General features: G+C 42.5%; 1 protein-coding gene across 3 annotated transcripts in view; it reads left to right on the top strand.

Annotated features, from left to right (window-relative positions):
• Positions 1-20,584, top strand: part of ARMC8 (armadillo repeat containing 8) — a 99,046-nt gene that overhangs the window by 69,055 nt on the left and 9,407 nt on the right. For all 3 annotated transcript variants that reach the window (XM_066575679.1, XM_066575678.1, XM_066575677.1), the window contains 5 exons: positions 3,853-3,934; positions 4,361-4,447; positions 11,144-11,236; positions 11,324-11,473; positions 18,833-18,928. In XM_066575679.1, the coding sequence (XP_066431776.1) occupies positions 3,853-3,934; positions 4,361-4,447; positions 11,144-11,236; positions 11,324-11,473; positions 18,833-18,928 (508 nt within the window). The remainder of the gene's footprint in view (positions 1-3,852; positions 3,935-4,360; positions 4,448-11,143; positions 11,237-11,323; positions 11,474-18,832; positions 18,929-20,584) is intronic.

Here is a 20,584-nt window from a genome sequence, read left to right as displayed (position 1 = left end):
TAAATAGAGATGAGCGAGTATACTCGCTAAAGGCAATTGCTCGATCGAGCATTGCCTTTAGCGAGTACCTGCCCGCTCGAGACTGAAGATTCGGGTGCCGGCGGCGGGCACGGAGCTGCAGGGGAGAGCGGGGTGGAACGGAGGGGAGATCTCTCTCCCCCCCCCCCCCCCCCCCCGCTCCCTCCTGCTGACAGACGCTACTCACCGCTCCCCCGCGCGGCACCCGAACCTTCAGTCTCGAGCGGGGAGATACTCGCTAAAGGCAATGCTCGCTCGAGCAATTGCCTTTAGCGAGTATACTTGCTCATCTCTACAAATAAACCAAAAACTAGAATACATTTGGTGGTGTTATCGTACTGACCCCTAAAATAAAGTTACAATGTTAATTTTGCCACACTGTGTATACCGCAAAAGCAACTCAACCTAAAAATCTGTGCAATTGTATTATTTTACATTTCAACTCACTTAGAAATGTTAGTTTTTTAGCATATCGTACAGTATATTGAGAAATACAGCTAATCCTTCAAAATATAAAACAAGCTCCCACAGCTGTATCAACGGAAAAATAAAGTTAGGATTTTTTTGGATAATGGGGAGTAGAGAACAGAGATGAAAAAATGCTCTTATAGCATTAACCCTTTGCAATCCAATTTTGGATTCAGAGTTTCCTAGGGGGTTTTCTCTTTCTCACATTATACAATGGCACCATCTGTTGGCTAGAGCCAGTACTGCGGTATAGGACATGCTGGAGAGGCCTACCGACTACACAGCGGCCAGTAATCTACAGTAAGAATACCCTGCCGGACGTCCTCCAACATCGGAGCTGTACAGCCTTCAATCGGAATGTCTTTAGACGTCAGACAGTGGATTGGAAAGGGTTAATAACATTTTTCAGCAAAGGCTTTTTGTACAATAGTTTTCACCTGTGTATACGGGACTTCCTTCTCAGATCTGTCTTGGACATTTGTAATTTATGATGATAGATTTTTCAATAATTTTTATGGATCATTCTTTTCTTATCGATTTTTAGTTATTTGTATTTTATGACTTAGTGTTACTCTATATTAGTCTTTGATTAGAAAGATTATTTGATTGTCAGTTGTTTCCATTGAAGAATACATTACAAACTTTTCTTAGTCCTGTTTTAGCTTTATAGAAAATATGAAACCATTTTTTATTTACAATTTTGGCCTCTTTGGCCAATTGCTTGAATTACTGTTAATATAAGTGTTTCCATCAATAGCTTTACTCCGTTTTCTGATATTTAAAAGAAACCATGATAGCTATGACAGATTCGCTTTTCAAACCGATACTGGCAAATCCTGACAGACCTAATTGGCCTTAAAGGGGTCTGTCATAGTTGACTGTGCTTATCTAGCTGCCAAAATATCAGAGAGGAAGTTAGATACCCAAATTGGATCCTGAATGAAGTGTTAAGAGTTTTACCTGAATTTTACACCATGAGGGCACATTCAGATGATCGTATATTGGCTGGGTTTTCACGCCCAGCCGATATACGGCGTCCCTCTCTGCAGGGGAAGAAAGCTGGAAGAGCGGGGAGCAGTGCATTGAGCTCCTGCCTCCTCTCCACCCCTCGCCACTATTTGCAATGGGAGGGGCAGGACGGGGGCGGAGCTACACCCAGGAACTTAGCTCCACCCTGTCCCACCTCCATCCATTGCAAATAGTGGTGAGGGGAGGAGAGGAGGCAGGAGCTCAATGCACTGCTTCTGGCGCTTCCCTGCTTCCTCCCCCTGCAGAGAGGGACGCCGTATAATCGGCTGGGCGTGAAAACCCGGCCGATATACGGTCGTGTGAATGCACCCTAAAAGTAGAAGCAGTTCAGAAAATTGAGCATATAATGAATGGAACGAAAAACCTTTCCTGGCATCTGCACTCGAAGTTAGTTGTCAACTAGCTGCTATAACTTAGGGCCTGCCGTTTTCTGACCTTGCATGCAGGGTAGCCATTTTTAAAGTGATGTTTAAATAGAACTTCATTAAGTCCTTAAGGAAAAAGGCTAGTTGTGGCCCTCAGGACCCTGTATTCCGAAAGTCCACTTTTTTTCTATTGGCTGTAGGAGGGCTTTTATTTTACATGATTTGCAATTTTCAGTGACAAGAATTTAGCGTACTTGGGGCTTATTGATTAACTTTTATTAATTCTTTTGGGGGCAGATTAGAAAAGACAGCAATTCCACTATTGTATTTTTCTATCTTTTTTTGCACGGTTCGCCGTGTGGCATAAATAATGCGTTCCCTTTATTCTGTGAGTCGGTACAATTATTGCTGTACTATTCTCTCTGGCACCAGGGCTGGATGCTAACAACCATGCTCAATCTTCTTGTTGGTTTGAGTAATGGAAGCGTGTGGTTCCATTGCGCACTCCATCTGGATGGCATTTTTAGCGCTCCAGATGGAACCTCATGATGGAACTCAGGGTCGCAAAAAGAAGCAGGTTGTGAACAGGGCCTACTAAATTTATGTAGGCTCTTTTTATACATATTTTACTATTTTTGCACAATAAAAGCACTTTTAAGACAACTATTATTTGTCTGACTGATGCTGCCTGACAGCTTATTTTTGCCAAGGGCGATGTAATTTTTATTGGTACATAGGACTTTTTATTCATTTTATTCCATTTTGAGAGGGGAGGTGACAAAATAGAGCAATTGTCAATTGAACCACACGGAAAACATGTCAGTTTTATTCTGCTGACTGATTGTACAATGATCCAAAATCTGTACAGCTCTACACTGTATAAAAGAAAGTCATTTGTATTCTTCTGTCACCACTTTCTGCGCGACATAAGTTCTTTTTAAATCTTTACTGTGCAAGGACTTTTTTTCTTTTTTGCAGGATACGAAGTTTTCACAGGTACTGTTTAGGTGTAATTATAACTACAGTAATCTGTGAATACTTTTTTTTTTCTCGAATAGGCATGATGAACAAAAAAGAGCAATTTTGGAATAGCTTTTGTTAGGGTTTTTTTTTTTTGCATAATAAATACCGTATTTTCCGGCATATAAGACGACGGGGCGTATAAGACGACCCCCGACTTTTCATCTTATATGCCGGGAATACAGTGTGATTAAAAAAAAAATCAATACTCAGCCCTTCTGCAGGCTGTCGCTCCCTCGTGCACGCTGGCAGAGCATTGTTTTCTGCTAGCCCCGCCTCCAGAAAACTAATGCTCTGATTAGCTAACGTCAGTCACTGACGTCATGACTGTGATTGGCTAATGCCAGACTAAGTTAGCCAATCAGAGCTTTAGCTTTCTGGAGGCGGGGCATTCAAGCCCTGCGTGCAGTAAGCAATGCTCTGCCAGCGTGCACGAGGAAGCGACAGCCTGCAGCAGCACCGCCGGGGGGGGGGGGGGGGGGGAGTATTGACTTTTTACGGGACATGTATACCCGGCGTATAAGACGACCCCCCGACTGCAGAGCACATTTTTCGGGGTTAAAAAGGTCATCGTATACGCCAGAAAATACGGTAAGCCTAGTACAATAATTTTATAGTAAGGCTCATTATAGACCTGGTAAAACCAATTTTGGTTTTGTTTTTTTTCCTCCATAATAAACGGTCTCTTTTATTTTTTTTTTAAAGACTTCAGAATGCAGTAATCTTTAGATTGCTTATATAATACACTGCAGTACTGAAGTAGCTCATACACATGGGCATATTATGCATGCTGTAATAGATACCTTCTGTTTGGTACTCTTCTGAGAAGATTGCTCGGATTATGGGGAATGATATATTCTTGCGTTTATGTTGCCACCGTAGTTTATAAAGTACTTGAACCAAACCAAATAATGGACTCCTGAAGGTGACTAATTGCATCTTTCTCTTTTAGATGTTTACATAGTTTATCAAGATCAGTCCAACAACTCCGTACCAGTTTTCAGGACCATGCTGTGTGGAAGCCCCTAATGAAGGTAATTCAATAGTTATGGGAATATGGGTTTTCTTATACCTTTTTGTACTGCTGAATAATAAAGTTCTAGGATGTCAAATCCCCATGATCATAAACAGGACACTTAGGCCTCATACCTACTAGGAAATTTGGGCCCACTCGGATTCTCCATGCAGAATCCCGCAGCGGGTCCCTCCTTTCCTGCAGATGTGAGGCCTGAAAATAAGATTTACTCACCTGTCTGGACGCTGCGGATCTGCCCTCCATCGCGGCTGAATCTTCTTTCTTCGGCCCGGCGGATTTTTCATGGTCAAAATATTGATGAACAGTAATTTTGATGGATTTACAAACGTTCTCATTTTATACATTTTCCATAAAATAATACATAATCCATTTTTTTTATTCCTTTTTTTTTAACCAAACTCTAAAGAGATCTTCTTCTCTGTAGGTTTTGCAGAATGCCCCTGATGATATTCTGGTGGTGGCTTCATCAACATTATGCAATCTTCTTCTTGAGTTCTCGCCTAGTAAAGAGGTTGGTGATATTCTTCCCTCATTTTAATGATTGATTGCCTTTTTTTTTAACTTGATGGTCAGGGGAGCTCCGATCTCTAGAGAGGAGTGCTGTCACTGTATCAGTGGCCTTTAGATCACTTTTATTTAATCTGAGAAGTTGACTATACAGTGATATAAGACGTGATCAATGCGTAAACTGCGAGGAAGTTCCCATTTGTTGCAGTGCTGTATTTGCACGTTGATACCGTTTGCCAGAATTGCAGCTGCTTTTACGGAATGGCTTGCCGTTCTGGTACATTGAGGGAGCTCCCAAACGGGAGACCCTGCTATATGAAATTAAAGGGAACCTATCATTATCTTTAACCCTTTCCAATCCAATTTGTATCCTGGTTTTCCTAGGGGGCTTACTCTTTTTCTGCTGTTATACAACGGCGCTATCTGCTGGCTAAAGCCAGTACTGCATGAGGTGACACGTTGGATAGGCTCCAACAGCAGAGAGGCTGGTAATATACAGTAAGAGAACTCCGACGGATGTCTACCAACATCAGAGCTGTACAGCCTTAAATCATAATGTCTTTAGACGTCAGACAGTGGATTGGAAAGGGTTAATCCCCTTGAACTAAGTTATGGGGCTTAAAAGTGAGGGAACTAGGAGTTCAGGGAGCTGTGATTCTTCCTCGCCGGGTGCCCTGTTCCTGCCCTGTGTTGCCACGAAGTTGGTGCACCCACACTGCATGACTCTATTCAGACAGCTCTGTGCACCCACTTTTCCATTCATCTCTCTGTGAGAGGGCATACACAAAAAACTGGCGAAAAAGAGTCAAGAGGTGTGCACGCGCCAATTTTGCGAGGACACCGCGCAGAAACGGAGCATCTGATAAGTATGAAAAACAGCTCCCTGGACTCCACTCTCCCCCACCTCCTGAGCCCCATAACCTCATTTATGAGGAACACAGGTGATGACTGGTTCCCTTTAAAAAGCCCTACAAGGGTATATGAACATGGGTTGCCCTCTTGGCATGCCCCCTTCTCCTTATAGGTGAGATAGCCACAGGTGATGCCCGCACCGCTAAGGCATTTTTGTCATGTCATAGGACAGAATAAGCAATGCAAGCTCAGAATGCATCTCACGACAGAAGGGTGGAGTGTGCAGAAGCCGAACATCTTCTAATGTGTCATTAAATGTGGATGCTGGTCATTTGTTGTCCTCTGAATATTACTGAAGTCTAGTCAGGCTCACAGTATACCATAAGCATTATGTCATCCTGTCCTACGCACTTGTTGTTACGTGCCCGTGACACCCGGAGACTTCTTAAATTTATGTGTCTGCACTGATAAACGAATGACTGCGTTGGAGTCTTGTGGAAAAATGAACTTCCCTTCTCTAATGTTTCCTTGGGAAAGCAAATTAACATTCAGTTGCTTATCTGTTTGAGGAATGAAGACAAAATAATTGCATTGCAAGTAAATGAGCCTTCATTACCTGATGCTTATGCTGATCACTGCTGCCACTAGAATGTATTACACTTGGCCAATTAGAATTTAAAAAAAAAATCCAGCGGCACAACTTTTAATCCCATATGTGTGGGTTTAGTCAGCGCCTGAATTCTCATTTTCAACTTGTCACACCCCTTCGGACATTGCCTATGTATTTTGCAGTCACTTCCATGCATTGCAGCCTCCTGTCTGATGCTTATCAGATGCCATCTTGATGTGCAGAGCGTGACAGGCAGTCAGTGGATACAGGATGTCTACCTCACAGTTACTTACTGCAGAGGAGACGGATTGCTAGTAGAGATTAGCAAGCCCGCTTGGATACAGCCAGTTACTCGAGCGAGCATTGCTCTTCTTGAGTAACTGCATACTGCTCCGAGCGTGCTTGGGGGCGCGGCGAGGGGGGGGGGGAGAGATCTCTCTCACACTACCCCCCGCCGCCACTCCCGGAGCACGTTAGGACCAGTAAGCAGTTACTCGAGAGCGATCCTCGCTCGAGTAACTGCTGTATCCGAGCGTGCTCGCTCATCTCTAATTGCTAGCCTTCTAGACCAGTACTAGTGTTCTCCTCCAGCATTTCACGGAAGAAAAGGCTTTATGCCTTGAAATGCGTTTTTTGTTTAGCTGGTTTCATAAATTGAGAAGTTTGGTTTATATTCTTGCCTCTGGACATTTTTCGCTCGTAGAAGGTTGCATCGTTGCCATTTTCCGTTCACCTCCTAGCGGCATTCCTGCTAGCTGGCAGCACCTTTTCTAGCACACTGACCTGAATGTAGTTCTGGGCACCAAACTTCTCAATAGTAATGAGACTTTTCCAATATAGAGGGGCCCTCCTTCAAGTTTTTACTTTCGACACGGATTATTCGTTGTTGGCTCTTCTCGGCCATGGATTCATAGACTTCTATAGGCATCTTTACAGCTGCCGAAAGAGCTGACAAAGAATGATTGATTAAAGCTGAAGGGGCACAACACTTGGGTGAGCACTACAGCCCCTTTATTTCAGCAATCAGTGGGGGTCCTGGCACCCAGACACCCACTGATCAACAGATGGCAGCTTTATTGTACTCCTTGAGGTCTAGATAAGGCAGGATGGCAACCCAAAACACTCATAAAGGCCCTTTTTACATGGGCTGATGATCAGGTACAAAGGTTTGATAAAATAATCCGATCATCTCCCTGTGTGAAGGTGCCAGTGATCAGCCTACAAACACACAAATGCTTGTTTGTCGGGTGATGACATCTTTCATGCGGCACCAGAAAGCATCGGTTGTCGGCAGTGCATCACCCTAATGTAAAAGCATGGTGCTGCCGGCAATAATACAACTGTTCATGCCAACCGATCATACTAGCGATCATTTGGGCACATACAGTATTGCTGATTGTAAATGAAGCTGAACAAGTGCTTATTAACTTGCAAAACTTTCAATAGGCTTGTTCTTGGCAAAAGGTTTGCCAATGCAAAGGGCTTTTAGACCTAGTTTACATTGGTCACATAGCTTGGCCCCAGTCACTGGAGTCGGTTGTTGACTTGCCTTTACATTTGCATGCTCTGGTTTCATTGGTCAAGTGAACTGGACTTGGAAAGAAATAGTCCCTGCTTCTCCTGCTATTACACTCGCCTATGCACTGCTCGGTGTACTTTCTGGTCTGCTTACACAGGGAGAATGCAAGGTGAGTGCACAGTACAGTGGGGAAGGAGAAGGCGAGTGGTCAACCAACTATGATGTCCGTTCTACCACTTGACTCTCCCCAGTGCTCGCCTCCTTGCTCTACTCTCCATTGACTAGTGTGTTTTTACACTGGCCGAGTGGTCACTCTTTTTACTAACTTGCCTGCCTACTTGACCATTTACTTTACCAATGTAAACTAGGCTTTAGACGCTCCATGCTTATCACTTTTCCATCACTCTGTGACCTCTATAAGAGCTGTACAACTTTTCCTTGAGGCTGTATTAGTTTATGGACACTTCTCTATAAACTCCCATTCCTTGCATCTGCCATAAAGCACTCATACCCTGCTGCAATATCTATTCAGTTAATTATAGCCAGCCCCCAGGAAAGACAAAATAAATAGCTACAGCATAAAAAAGTACATAATTCTTCTACAGATTTGTCGAATTAATGAAACTAGAGATAAATACACAATGGATATGTGTGTCTCCATTAGAGCCGGCCCCCAGGAAAGGGAAGATAAATAAATAACTAGAACGTAAAAAGCACATTCTTCTTGTTCTTCTACGGATTTGTCTAATTAATGAAACTAGAGATAAATACACAATATATTCCCTCCTAAAGCCAAATGAACTTAGAAGCTAATGCCTTTCTTGTAGAGCAACGCACACTGTAGACGGCATGCCCACATCCAGTACATCAGTTGGGTAGCGGTGTGGTTTTTCAGCGTATTGATGGTGTGCGCCCCTTGGAAATGTCAGGTTTTCTGACCCCGAACTTGTTCTATAAAATTCTTTGAAATCCAGCACTTATTTCCTTAATGCTCCAAATGCATCTGGAGTAAAATGGATTGCACAATATAAAAAATTCACGACCAATGGCGAACCACACGTCCCTGTGCTTTTTGGGAAGGAGCAGCAGGAGTGACGTGTGAGGAGACATCTAACGACTCCCCAGCGAGCACTGTGACTGCATCACCATCTTGTTTTCCATTATTACTAGAAGCATTCATCATGTAACATCCTGTACTGCAGTTTATCAGATATTAAATTAGCGAATTGGATAGAGAAGATGAATGGAATCCATTTGCACGAGTCAACCGATTTAACCCTTACTTTAGTATCTGTTCATTGACAGTCTAGCATGTGCTAGGAAACACGTTAAGTCAGAACCTGCTCCGGAGATCTGCGTCTGTTATTCTTAGAAATGTGTGCTAGCTGTGTTGAAGAAAAAAGAAAAAAAAATATATATACACTCTACCCTGTAAATTTTTTTCGTTACATATATATATGTGTGTGTATATATATTATTATTATAAAACTTCCAAAATGATTCAGCCGTTGGATGGTTACACGATTAGGGTCTGTTAACACTTTCAGGTATCGCATTGATTCCAGTGCAGATTCTGTAGTACAAGTAGCACAAGAACATTTTCTCTTTTTCTAAGGCCGGGCTCACACGGACGGATTCGAGTTGCGCAATCTGCGATCGGTGTCTGCACGGAGGATCTGTGGCAAAATGCTGGAATTTAAAAGCATGTAAAATTTGATTTTTTGCTCAGTCGCGGATATGAATTGCATAATTTGCGAGCGAAGGAAAAATCACAGTCCATCTATTTTGCTGCGGATAGACTTCAATGTAGGCTGTCCAACCCGCAGCCCATACGCAATTAACATCGCATGTGGGCCGTGGGTACTTGCGTCATCACTAAGCAATGGCTCAGGAAATACAAACAGTTGAAAAAAGAACTGTACTGCACATGACTAACGGCGAGTCGCCGCAGTCCTCTGCAATACGAGAAAAGAATGTACGCAGGGTCGCCGGCCGGGTTCACAGACCGGACATTTAACTGACTTATGTAGGGCAGTTAGTTTGTTTTGCTCTGCTCAGTGCAGGTTCTGCACACTCTCCTTCCTTATACAAGAGGTTGGGGGTTTCCACAATCCCGTTGACGCACTATGGAAACTTTCTGCATGGATTTTTGTCTGTGCCATGGAAATTAAAATTGGGGAGGATAAGTAGCATGCTACGTAGTCACATGGCTTCCTTAATGGAGAAGCCGACAGATTAGCCCTTGTGGAATGGGGTTAATCCTTGTGTGATCCACGGCGCATTTATAGCAGTCAGAGGTTCAGCCTCGGACTCTCACGTTTCTGATTTACAATATGCCGATCCAACATGAGTGAACATGCCTTTACTATCCCACAGCTATTTCGTACACGTATCAGTAGGGCAAGCTGAAGGGTGACCATCTACATGTTCGATTGCAAGGTTCTCATACAAGTTATTCCAAACCTGTGCTAATTACTTGCAGTCATCTTCCAGATGATATTAAAGCACACTCTAGCTCCACGTTCGAACATCCTTTTGCTTCTAGATACCCATTGTGATCAACATTAAAGGGAATCGGTCACCAGTATTTTAGTGTATAAACTAATCCTAGCCATACTGTAGGTGGGTGATATGACAACAGGTAGGTACATACCATTGTTTTTCCAGACTGAGCATCCCACACTCTAATATCCCGGTATCTTGATGGCGCATACAGTATGCAAATTACCCACAAGCCGTCCAGTGGTGCCGTTCACTGCTTTGGGACTGGTCTCACCTACATTGTGCCATATCCCTCCCTTTTGCATGATGCTTAACATCCCCAACTTGGAGCTAAAGACTTTGTGTGTTCCACAGACAGCGCATGCGCCTCACATCCCAGTCTAGGCGCATGCGTGTGTGATGTTGCTGGAGTCATATCATCCACTTATGGCTGGAGTTAGTTTATATGATAAAATATTAGCAAAACTTTCTCTTTTATGCCTCCTGTCCACGGCGATATTTCACTGCGTTACCTGCAGCGATAATCCGCATATGGGTAACGCAATAAACGCTTTCTATTGGATAACTATGGCAAGCGCAGCCCTATGTACACTAGCAGAAAATCGTGGCGATCTTCCGCTCATGTATAAAAAATAGCGGCATGTAGCGTTTTTCAGCAATAAACCTATTATGATAGGTTCATCGCGGAAAACCGCGGTGAGATGCGGCTCCCGCGGCAAAAATCTAGGGCGGTATATCGCACCGCCGTGGACAGCCAGCCTTAGTGTAGGTAGAACTTTATGGTGCTGAGTAAACTTTCAAATTCTTTGCTTCTACCTATTTTCTACTGATCTAGAACTATATCCAGCATTTTGCTGGTCACAGCTGACAGTAACGACCTTACAGCTTGTGTTAGATCTTACGATGCCGTGTCCAAATATGATTTTTTTTTTCTACACCGGACTACTATACAGCAGCTGGTCTAAACATGACATCAAGCACAGAATGTAAGTACATACAGTACAGACACTGAACCAGCAAGGGATGCTGAGAGCTACGATGAAGCTGGCAGGAGCAGGCTACTTGTAAGGTTACGCACTGTTATTTGTAGTTTATATCTAGATGGAAGCCGTATAATGCTGCTGTAGAGTGAAGAAGACAAGTAACTTATGAAAATGAATTGTGAAGACTCACATAATCTTTTTACAAGGTTATATTGTTGTATTTTCTGTTTTCAGCCTATTCTAGAATCCGGAGCTATAGAACTGCTGTGTAGTCTGACTCTTAGTGAGAATCCGGCTCTGCGGGTCAATGGTATCTGGGCTTTAATGGTAAGGTTTTTTTCACTTGATCGATTTTGAAGTAATTGTTTGACAAATCCTAGTATATCCTTTTTTTGAGTCTCTTGTGTTTCCTAGAATATGGCGTTCCAAGCCGACCAGAAGATAAAATCAGACATTTTAAGAGGTTTGAGCACTGAACAATTATTTCGACTACTCTCCGATTCAGATGTTAATGTGTTGATGAAAACACTGGGACTTCTCAGAAACTTGTTGTCCACACGTCCAGTAAGTTTGCTAGTAAAATATCTAATTACTTAGCTACATGTTAAGGGCCCATTTACACCTGACGATTGTCGCTCAAAAGCCATCGTTTGAGCGATAATCGTTGTGTGTAAATGCTCCCATCTTTCACTCTTCGATTGAATGGTGATTTTTAGGTGAGCATAAAATCCATAGTCCAGCCGGAGAGAAGATAACACAGATCGCATGCTGTGTTGACTGTCCATGGTGCTGTATTCTCCACGGGAGCACTAACTACATTATACTCAGCTTGCAGCCCCGTGGCAGTACAAATGAGCTGAATGCAGAGAACGGAACGTCTGCTGTTTTCTGCATACAGCTTCAGGAGGCTGATTTACATGCAAATGAAGGTGATAAGCTGCTAATGGACATTAGTTGTAGGTTAAATGGTCACTAACTTTTCAAGCAACTTGTGCTTATGTGATCGCCAATGTGACAAATGGCAAAAGTAATAATCACTTTATTTACCTAAAATAATAATTTTGTGCTGAAAAATCGCTCTAGAGACGCCACTACAGCTAATGGTATTTCCAGTCTCACGGTTACTGAAATCACATCTAGACTGCTCAGTACTTCTGTGTGATGTGTTCCATGCTGCTACTCTTCTGTGTGTGAGAGTTCGAGATTGGGGAACAAGATATTCTCTTCTTCGTTTGCACTGTATGAGAAACATCATGGCAACTAGTCTTCACCCACCAGCTCAGTAAAAACTAAAAATAAGAGATGGAGCCTGCAGGTTGGAAAACTGGAGATAAATGCAGAAATTAAGTCCTATAATTATCAGGAATAGCGTTATTCCTCATGTATACCTGGGTTTCCCAACTCCAGTCCTCAGGGACCACCAACAGGTCATGTTTTTAGGATATCCTATGGTAAGAACCCCTGTGGCAATGTCTGAGGCACCAACAATAATTACATCACCTGTGTAACACTGAGGAAACCTGGAAAACCTGACCTGTTGGGGGTCCCTGAGGACTGCAGTTGAGAAACACTGGTGTACACACACGACCGCTTAAGCAGAAGAGCCACTTGAAATGACAGTGAAGCTTTAAACAGAGTACACCAATTTGGTATCCCTATACTTGCGAGAGTGAGGATTTCTTTATTAATTTTTGGAAAATTTATTACATAGAATCACGGATGGGAAAAAACTGATGATAATTTTAATTTTATACTATTTTTGCCCATTTTCTCTCTATAAAACTTAATATTTACCTCATATTGACCAACTGCCGTCAATGTATGGCAGGTGGTATATTGCGTTGGCTCCTTAGCCGAGCCTGCTCTAAGCCCGATTGTGCATGTTAACTATATAGATGCCGCTGGTAAAGTTGACAGCGCATCTAAGCAGCCAGCTGGACTGAGGGCCCTCTGGCACCCCGTCAGCCGCCCTGTGACACAATTGCAGAGTGCTGATAGGTTCACATGGCAGCCCTGAGCCTAGTGAAGACTCCCAGGGCTACCAAGTACTACAGTCTATTAAGCCATGCCTGTGGCGGGGCTTATTTGATGACCTTTAAAAATACAATATACTGCAATGCTGATGTTTTGCAGTATATTGTAGAAGAGAGATAATATTACAAGTGCAAGCCCCATATGGGGACTAAAAAAATGTAAAAATAAGTTAAAACATTTTTTAAAATAATAAAATGGGGAAAAAAACTAAAAGAAAATGTTCTAATAATAAATTAAAATATAATTGATATTGATGTGTCCGTAAAAGTCTGAAATTATTAAAATAATTATCCTACATGGTAAACAGTGTAAGAAAAAATATACAGTGACAAATACTCTTCTTTTGGGGAACCCCTGCAGCTAAACAAAATAGAATAAAGAGTAATAAAGTCTTATGAACTCTTGAAATTGAACTAGTAAAGATTACAGCTCGCCACATAAAGAAAATCCTCACAGAACCCCGCTGATGGAAGAATAAAAATGTCATGAGTCTCAGAATATGGCAACAGATAGCAAATTTTTTTTTTTTTTTTTTTTTAGGATTCAATTTGTTGGGTTTTTTAAAGTAATATACATAAAAAAAGAAAACTGTAAATTTGGTGTCAGCACATTTGTACTCACCTGCAGAAAAAAAATAAACGTCATTTTTGCTGCACTGTGAATCCCATAAACAGAAAACCCAAAAAACAGTGGCACAATGGTTTTCTTTTATTTCACCCAACTTCCATATTTTAACGTTTTTCAATACATTATATGGTAAGTTAAATACTGTATTTTTTGCTATATAAGACGCACCTAGATCTTAGAGGAGCATGATGGGGGGATATTTTCAACTCCTGTAGACCAGGCAGTAAGGGGGGTATTACAGGGGGGATAAAGAGCAGTAGTACCGCCTCAGAATGAAGAAGAAGCCACTCGTCAACCTGCCATTCAGGATCCAGGGACAGGCTGTATACTTACATTTGATTGATGAGGAAGGGGGAGAGCAGCGGTCCCCTCAATAATCAGGTGTTTTACGGGCGCTGCGATCTATATCACACTGTCTGCTCTATAGCAGGAGCCGCCCACTCGTAGAGCAGCTAATTACTGAGCTCTCTGCTGCTCCCCCGCCTCCAGAAATCAGCTGTATGCAAACGGCCGGCCACTGTGGGAGAAGGATTTCTGATCCCTTTCAGCTGCTGGCCGGTCCGATTTCAGTACATTCGCTCTATAGGACACACTGACTCCCTCCCCCTCCTCCAACCCCCACCCCCTACCCACTTTGGAGGGGGGGGGGGGGGGGGGAGTGCATGTTATAGAGCAAAAAATATGGTAGTGTTATAAAAAAAAATAGCCATCATACAACTATGTTGACAGAAGTTGTAGTTTCTGAAAGAGCGGCAATGAAAGGGGAATTTTGAGAAATTGCTGGTCAATAAAGGGTTAAAAGATAAAGGGTCCAGCTTTGGTATCATGAAAGCCCAATCTGTGTCACACAAATAAATGATACTTTAATAAAGCATCAAAAAAGAAAAATATAGTAGCTGTTCATAGACCCTCAAGAGCTTTCGGGCGAACGCTCATTAGTCTCGGAGCTGTTTCCCTGGCCGCCCCTCACACGTCAACATTCAACCTGGCTGAACGTCCTTGTGTCTAAGGAGTTGAGCCGCAGCCTGACAGCTCTGACGGCATCTAATCTCTCCAGGAATGAAAGGATCAGGCCCTGAAATGCAAAGTCCGTAGTTCTTCTCCTCAGGCATCATTTGGGGGAAGGCTGAGCAGCCCTCATACACAGTAGAGTTATCTGGCTTGAACGCTTGTACTCTGATGTGAATGGGCGTCTGTTCCCCTAAGAAGGATTGCTTTATAAAGAGGACATTCATATGTTTGCCACTTGGCTACCGAAGGGCTTGGTCACAAAGGGGTGTAAGCCCAAGTTGGTTTCTGGCCTTGCTGAGTTTCTTGACACTTTCTCTTATAAAGTTGTAGTTTTCATCTTTTTTTTAAACGAAGTCTGCCAATACTTTAATGTACAAACTAAAACTCCGATAATTAAACTTTCATTAAAGTCTCAATCAGACGTACCTTAATTAGCTTTCCAGAGACGAGAAAATGGTCACTGAATGGGATGTCAGAATTTGTAATGAGGGGGTTTGTCAACTGAGATTTTCATCAATCACTCACTAAAGCAAAAGGGATGTTGCACCCCTTTGCTTCCTGCAGTTTTTTTATCTTTTGTTTTTGAGACGCATTAGAGCCATAGACAGCCTCGACATTTTTCACTTGTCTCCGAGTGTCAATACTTGACGTTTTTCAGTTGTCTCCAAATCTCAAAGAACTGAGAAGTTTGGCCTTTCTTTAATTTGCGGAAAATCATAACTTTGCGCAATTCACGGTTTAGTTTAGTTAAAACAACCCTCCGGTCCTGGACAAAGATGGCAGCAGCGCTTCCCGGACTACCTGCTGCACATTTATGTATTAATATGCATCATTAGTCGATGCATTGTTCATCTTCTCATTTGCATATTTCTCAGAGGAGCACAGATGGTCTAAAGGCCCCTTTAGACATAACGATTATCAGCCGTCTTTTAAGTGCTAATCGTTGTGTCTAACTGCGCTGACATCGTGCAGTTTTCATTAAGCCATCACATGCTGAAAGACAACGATGAGCCTTATCAGGGATTTACAGCGGGATACAGCTGATACTATTGTTGAACACAGGCGGAGTATGAAGAACAGAGCAGTCCGGCTCTGTTCTCCATACCCTGCTCGGAGCGCCCAGCTGTATAACAGCTGGGCACTCCAAGCAGAGAACTGCAGAAGACAAGCTACTATGGTACAGCTACAGTTTGCTACTATGGTAGGCTAATATTGCGCTGGCACTTCCCAGTTTCCCCTTTCTTCATCTGTCTGTCCCTTTCTATTTCTTTCTCTTTTCTAGTTCTAATGTATCAGTGAATCACTTAGTTCCGGTCCATACTATCTCAGGTTATAAGACTGCCAACTTTATCTAGTTTATTTCGATACCCGTTCCCTTTCCTCCATTGGTCCCATTAACGAGATCTACTCAAGCTTGCTGAATCATGCCCTCATTTTTGTTTATGGTTATTAACTCCCTACAGGAGTACCCAGTCTTGATTTGCTCATGATCTCTATGTATATGCTTGTGCAAAGGCTTCCAAAACGCATCACTTTATTAGCATTCATCGGACGGTACGTTTTGTTTCTCAAAATGTTAATTTAATAAAAAGACTCTACATAAATATTAATAAAAAAGAAGAAATCCAAATTCATTTCGCAAACAGTAATTCAAGATCAAGTCAGATAATTAGTCCTACTTATTAATTAAACGCATTCTTTCGATATAGAGGCTTACTGTTTTTTGTTTTTTTTTTCCATTTCAGCCTATAATTAAATGTCTTGTAAATGTTAATGGATGGCAAAGACTCCGAAGCAAAGTGCATCTGTGTTCTTCCATTAACACTGGAAGCATCTTAACTGTGGATGTAATTACTTCAGGGGGTGTGATCCCATAACCTGAGGGTTATATATCACACCGGCGGAAAAAAAAGTTTTATGCTCAAATATAATAAATAGACGGAATATACACATCACAGGGATAGGGTAATGATAACCCCAACCATCCAATATAGTGCCCATATAGGGTCACGTATAGACTAAGCCTGGATGGGCTCCATGTTTTGAGTTGGCTCATTATCCACTTCACGACCGCCCACTGTAAATTTACTTTGCTGCTTGCAGGGCTTTGAGCAACAGCAACATAAGTCTGTTCTTCACTCAGAAGGTGATCACATCCATGGCGCAGTGAGGCATGACGTAGCGTATAGCGGTAGTATGGATTGGGACAAAAATGTGTGATGTCGATGGAAGTGATGTGTGTCGTGTCTTGTGTGTAAGGTCACTGATCCTACGGGGCATTTGAGGTTGGGGTCTATAGCCAAAGCTGCTGATATGTAGCAGTTATGTAGCAAACCAGAAGTTGCAAAAGTTGCTGCTAGTTTGTAGTCATGCGCCTTGCTGCTGCCAGGAAGGAGTAAAGGAGATGTTAATGTTGGCGAGAGACGCTGCTGGATGAAAACACGTTTTTGGTGTCGCAGATGTAGCGTTAAGAGAATTTATGCCAAATTACTGTTAAAGTATCTCGAACCCTCCTATGGAGCATATTAATGCAGCTACCAGTTATATTCAGTCAAGTTTATTTTAACCCTTTCCAATCCACTGTCTGACGTCTGAAGACATTCTGATTGAAGTCTGTACAGATCCGATGTCGGAAGATGTCCGGCAGGGTATTCTTACTGTATATTACTGGCCGCTCTGTTGTCGGGGGGCTCTCCAGCATGTCCCATACCGCAGTACTGGCTCTAGCCAGCAGATGGTGCCATTGTATAATGGCAGAAAGAGAAAACCCCCTAGGAAACCCTGAATCCAAAATTGGATTGCAAAGGGTTAAAAATCTATTCCACTTCACGAATCCTGCAACACTAGGCATTACCGCACACCCATAACACAGGAGTCAAAACCATGATGGTATGGACTGTCTGTTCATTGAGTAGTAGTAGTTCCAGTACCCGACAGTAAGGTGTGTGTGTGTGTGTGTGTGTCAGTGTGTGTGTCAGTGTGTGTGTCAGTGTGTGTGTCAGTGTGTGTGTCAGTGTGTGTGTGTCAGTGTGTGTGTGTGTCAGAAGCCAGGCGGGCCTTTTCACAGTAGGAATGATTACGATGTTCAAGCAGCTGGAAAGTAAATGTATTTTATGACATCCCTTTTTTCCTTGCACTGGCATACTTAAAGGGATTGTCCTGAACTTTTATTATTAATGACTAGAGATGAGCGAACCTACTTGGCCATGCCCCTTTTTCGCCCGAACGCCGCGATTTTCGAGTACTTCCATACTCGGGCGAAAAGATTCGGGGGCACAGTGGGTGAGTGGGGGGTTGCAGTGGGGAGTGGGGGGGAGAGAGAGAGGACTCACCCCTGTTCCCCGCTGCTACCCCCCCGCTCCGCCACCCCGCCCTCCGGATCTTTTCACCCGAGTACGGAAGTACTCGAAAATCGCGGTGCTCGATCGAGTAATTACTCGAAACGAGTAGGTTCGCTCATCTCTATTAATGACCTATCCTCAGAATAGGGCATCAATAGTGTATCGGTGGGGGTCTGCCACTTGAGGATGCCCACTGATCATCTGATTGTTGGGCCTGGTGTCAGTGTGGACAGAGCTGTCACTATTACAGCGCCCCAGTTTGGTTCTACAAGAACAGCTCCAATTGAATTCAGTGTGAGATGTGCCTGCAGTAACAAACCAGGTCACTACAATATGGGCAGCACTATAGACTTCAAGCAGTGTCTGCACTGACAACAGGCCTTAGTAACAGTCAGATGATCGGTGGGGATCCTTGAGCGGCAGATCCTTGCTGATCAACTATTGATGACCTATCCATCTGTAAAAGTCTTTGACAGACTGATGTATGGTTCACCTTTTACAAGGTAACATCGTAGTGTAATTTTCACATTTTTATGATATAGAACCTTATTGTTTTTCCTTTCCACCTATATCTTCTATGAGAGTTCTACGCAGATTACATCCATGTTCCACAATTAGCACTAGATGTATCTTAAGTATTGATTTAATTACCTCAGAGGATGTGATCTCAAAATACATTACAAAGGTTAATTATGACAAAGCTGCATGCTCAGCGTCTGAGACCCTGTTTGCCAAAAACACACATTGTAGTGAAATTTTACTACTGTACGTCTTGCTATGCACACAACACTACTGCATAAAATATATAATTCAATACTTACACCATATAATGTAACGTATTACCTGCGGACCTTTTTCATTGGTAATATATATTATTCATTTGTTTTATCCTTGTCTCCTTTCTGAACAGCATATAGATCAGATAATGAGCACACACGGGAAGCAGATAATGCAAGCAGTGACCTTCATTCTGGAAGGGGAGCATAATATAGAGGTCAAAGAACAGGTATGTCATCACCACTTCCTGCCATCAGTACTTATGTTAAACTTCAGCGTTCCTTTAACCCCTTAATGACATGGCCTATTTTGGCGTTGAGGACCAAGCGATTTTTTGGTATTTTTCCATCTCCATTTTTCAAAAGCCATAACTTTTTTATTTTTCCGTGGACGCGGCCGTGTAAGGGCTTGTTTTTTGCGTGGCGATCTGTAGTTTTTATCGATGCCACTTTTGGGTATATAGACAATATCGTAAATTTTTTTTTTTTTTTTTTTTAATGATAACAGGGAGAGAAAACGCATCAATTCTGCCATAGATTTTTTTTTTTTTTTTACAGCGTTAATCATGCAGCATAAATGACACACTAAAATTTTTCTGCGGGTCGGTACGGTAACAACGATACCAAAATTGTTATATTTTTTTTAGGTTTTTACACTTTTTTGCAATAAAACCCCCTTTTTTTGGAAATCTTTTTTTTTTCTCTATAGCTGCATTCAAAGTCCTGTAACTTTTTTATTTTTCTATGTACGGAGCTCTTTAAGGGCTTATTTTTTGCGAGACGAGCTGTAGTTTTTATTGGTACCATTTTGGGAAATGTACGGCTTTTTTGATCACTTTTATTGCATTTTTTTGTGAGGCAAAATGCTAAAAATTAGCATTTTGCCTCTGTTTTTTAGCGTTTTTTTTTACGCTTTTTGTCGTACAAAATAAAAAGCGTGTTCAACTTTTTGTACACGTCGTTACGGACGCGTCAATACCCAATATGTGGGGTTTTAGTTTTTTTTCCCTTTTTTTATGCTAATATTAGAAAAAGCATAAAAAAGGGGTTTTTTACATTTTTTTTTTTACATTTTTCTTTTTTTTACACTTTTCTTTTCTTTTTTTTTATACTATTTGAGTCCCTCTGAGGGACTTACATCACTGTGCCTATGATCGCTGTCATAAGGCATGGCAGAGCTACTGCTCTGCCATGCCTTATCGCTTGTACAGCGATTATAGGCACAGGCAATACAGGACGCCAGTGTCTGGCGTCCTGTTGCCATGGTGACAGGCCGGGCTCTCGCGATAACATCGCGAGTTCCGGCCGGAGACCCACAGGGATCGCGATCCCTCTGTGAACTCTTTCCCTGCCGCGATCTACTTAGATCGCGGCAGGGAAGGGGTTAACAGCGGCGGGCGCATCTCCGATGTCCCCCCGCTGTTGGAGCGGGACGCCGGCTGTGACTGACAGCCGGCTCCCGCTGCGGGATAGCGCGGGATCACATGTGATCCCGTGCTATCTCCAGGACGTACCAGGTACGTCATGTTGCGGGAAGTACCAGGCTGCCATGACGTACCAGGTACGTCCAGGAGCGGGAAGGAGTTAAAATCATGACATTTAATACAGTATAACGAATGGCAGGCAGTGCTGATGTGTTAACCACTGCTTAATGATACAGTAGCTGTACGTATTTTAATAGCCCTTATCATGGGATCTACACTTCTGCAATTCATGTAGTAGCCCCCTCTCTGTCTGTACAGTATTAAAGTTGGTTTTGTTATTAATTAGACTCTTAACACATTAGGAAAATGTTTTTTGCAACAGTTTATTTGCCGTTCTATAGCTTTTTCAATTTCTTTTGCTGTGTTAAGCCCCATTACCACGCAACGATTATCGCTAAAAAT

Source organism: Eleutherodactylus coqui, chromosome 8 (genome assembly GCF_035609145.1).
Source record: "Eleutherodactylus coqui strain aEleCoq1 chromosome 8, aEleCoq1.hap1, whole genome shotgun sequence".
Classification (NCBI taxonomy): domain Eukaryota; kingdom Metazoa; phylum Chordata; class Amphibia; order Anura; family Eleutherodactylidae; genus Eleutherodactylus; species Eleutherodactylus coqui.
Note: the sequence above shows the minus strand (reverse complement) of the source record. Positions and strands in the feature narration are given on the sequence as shown.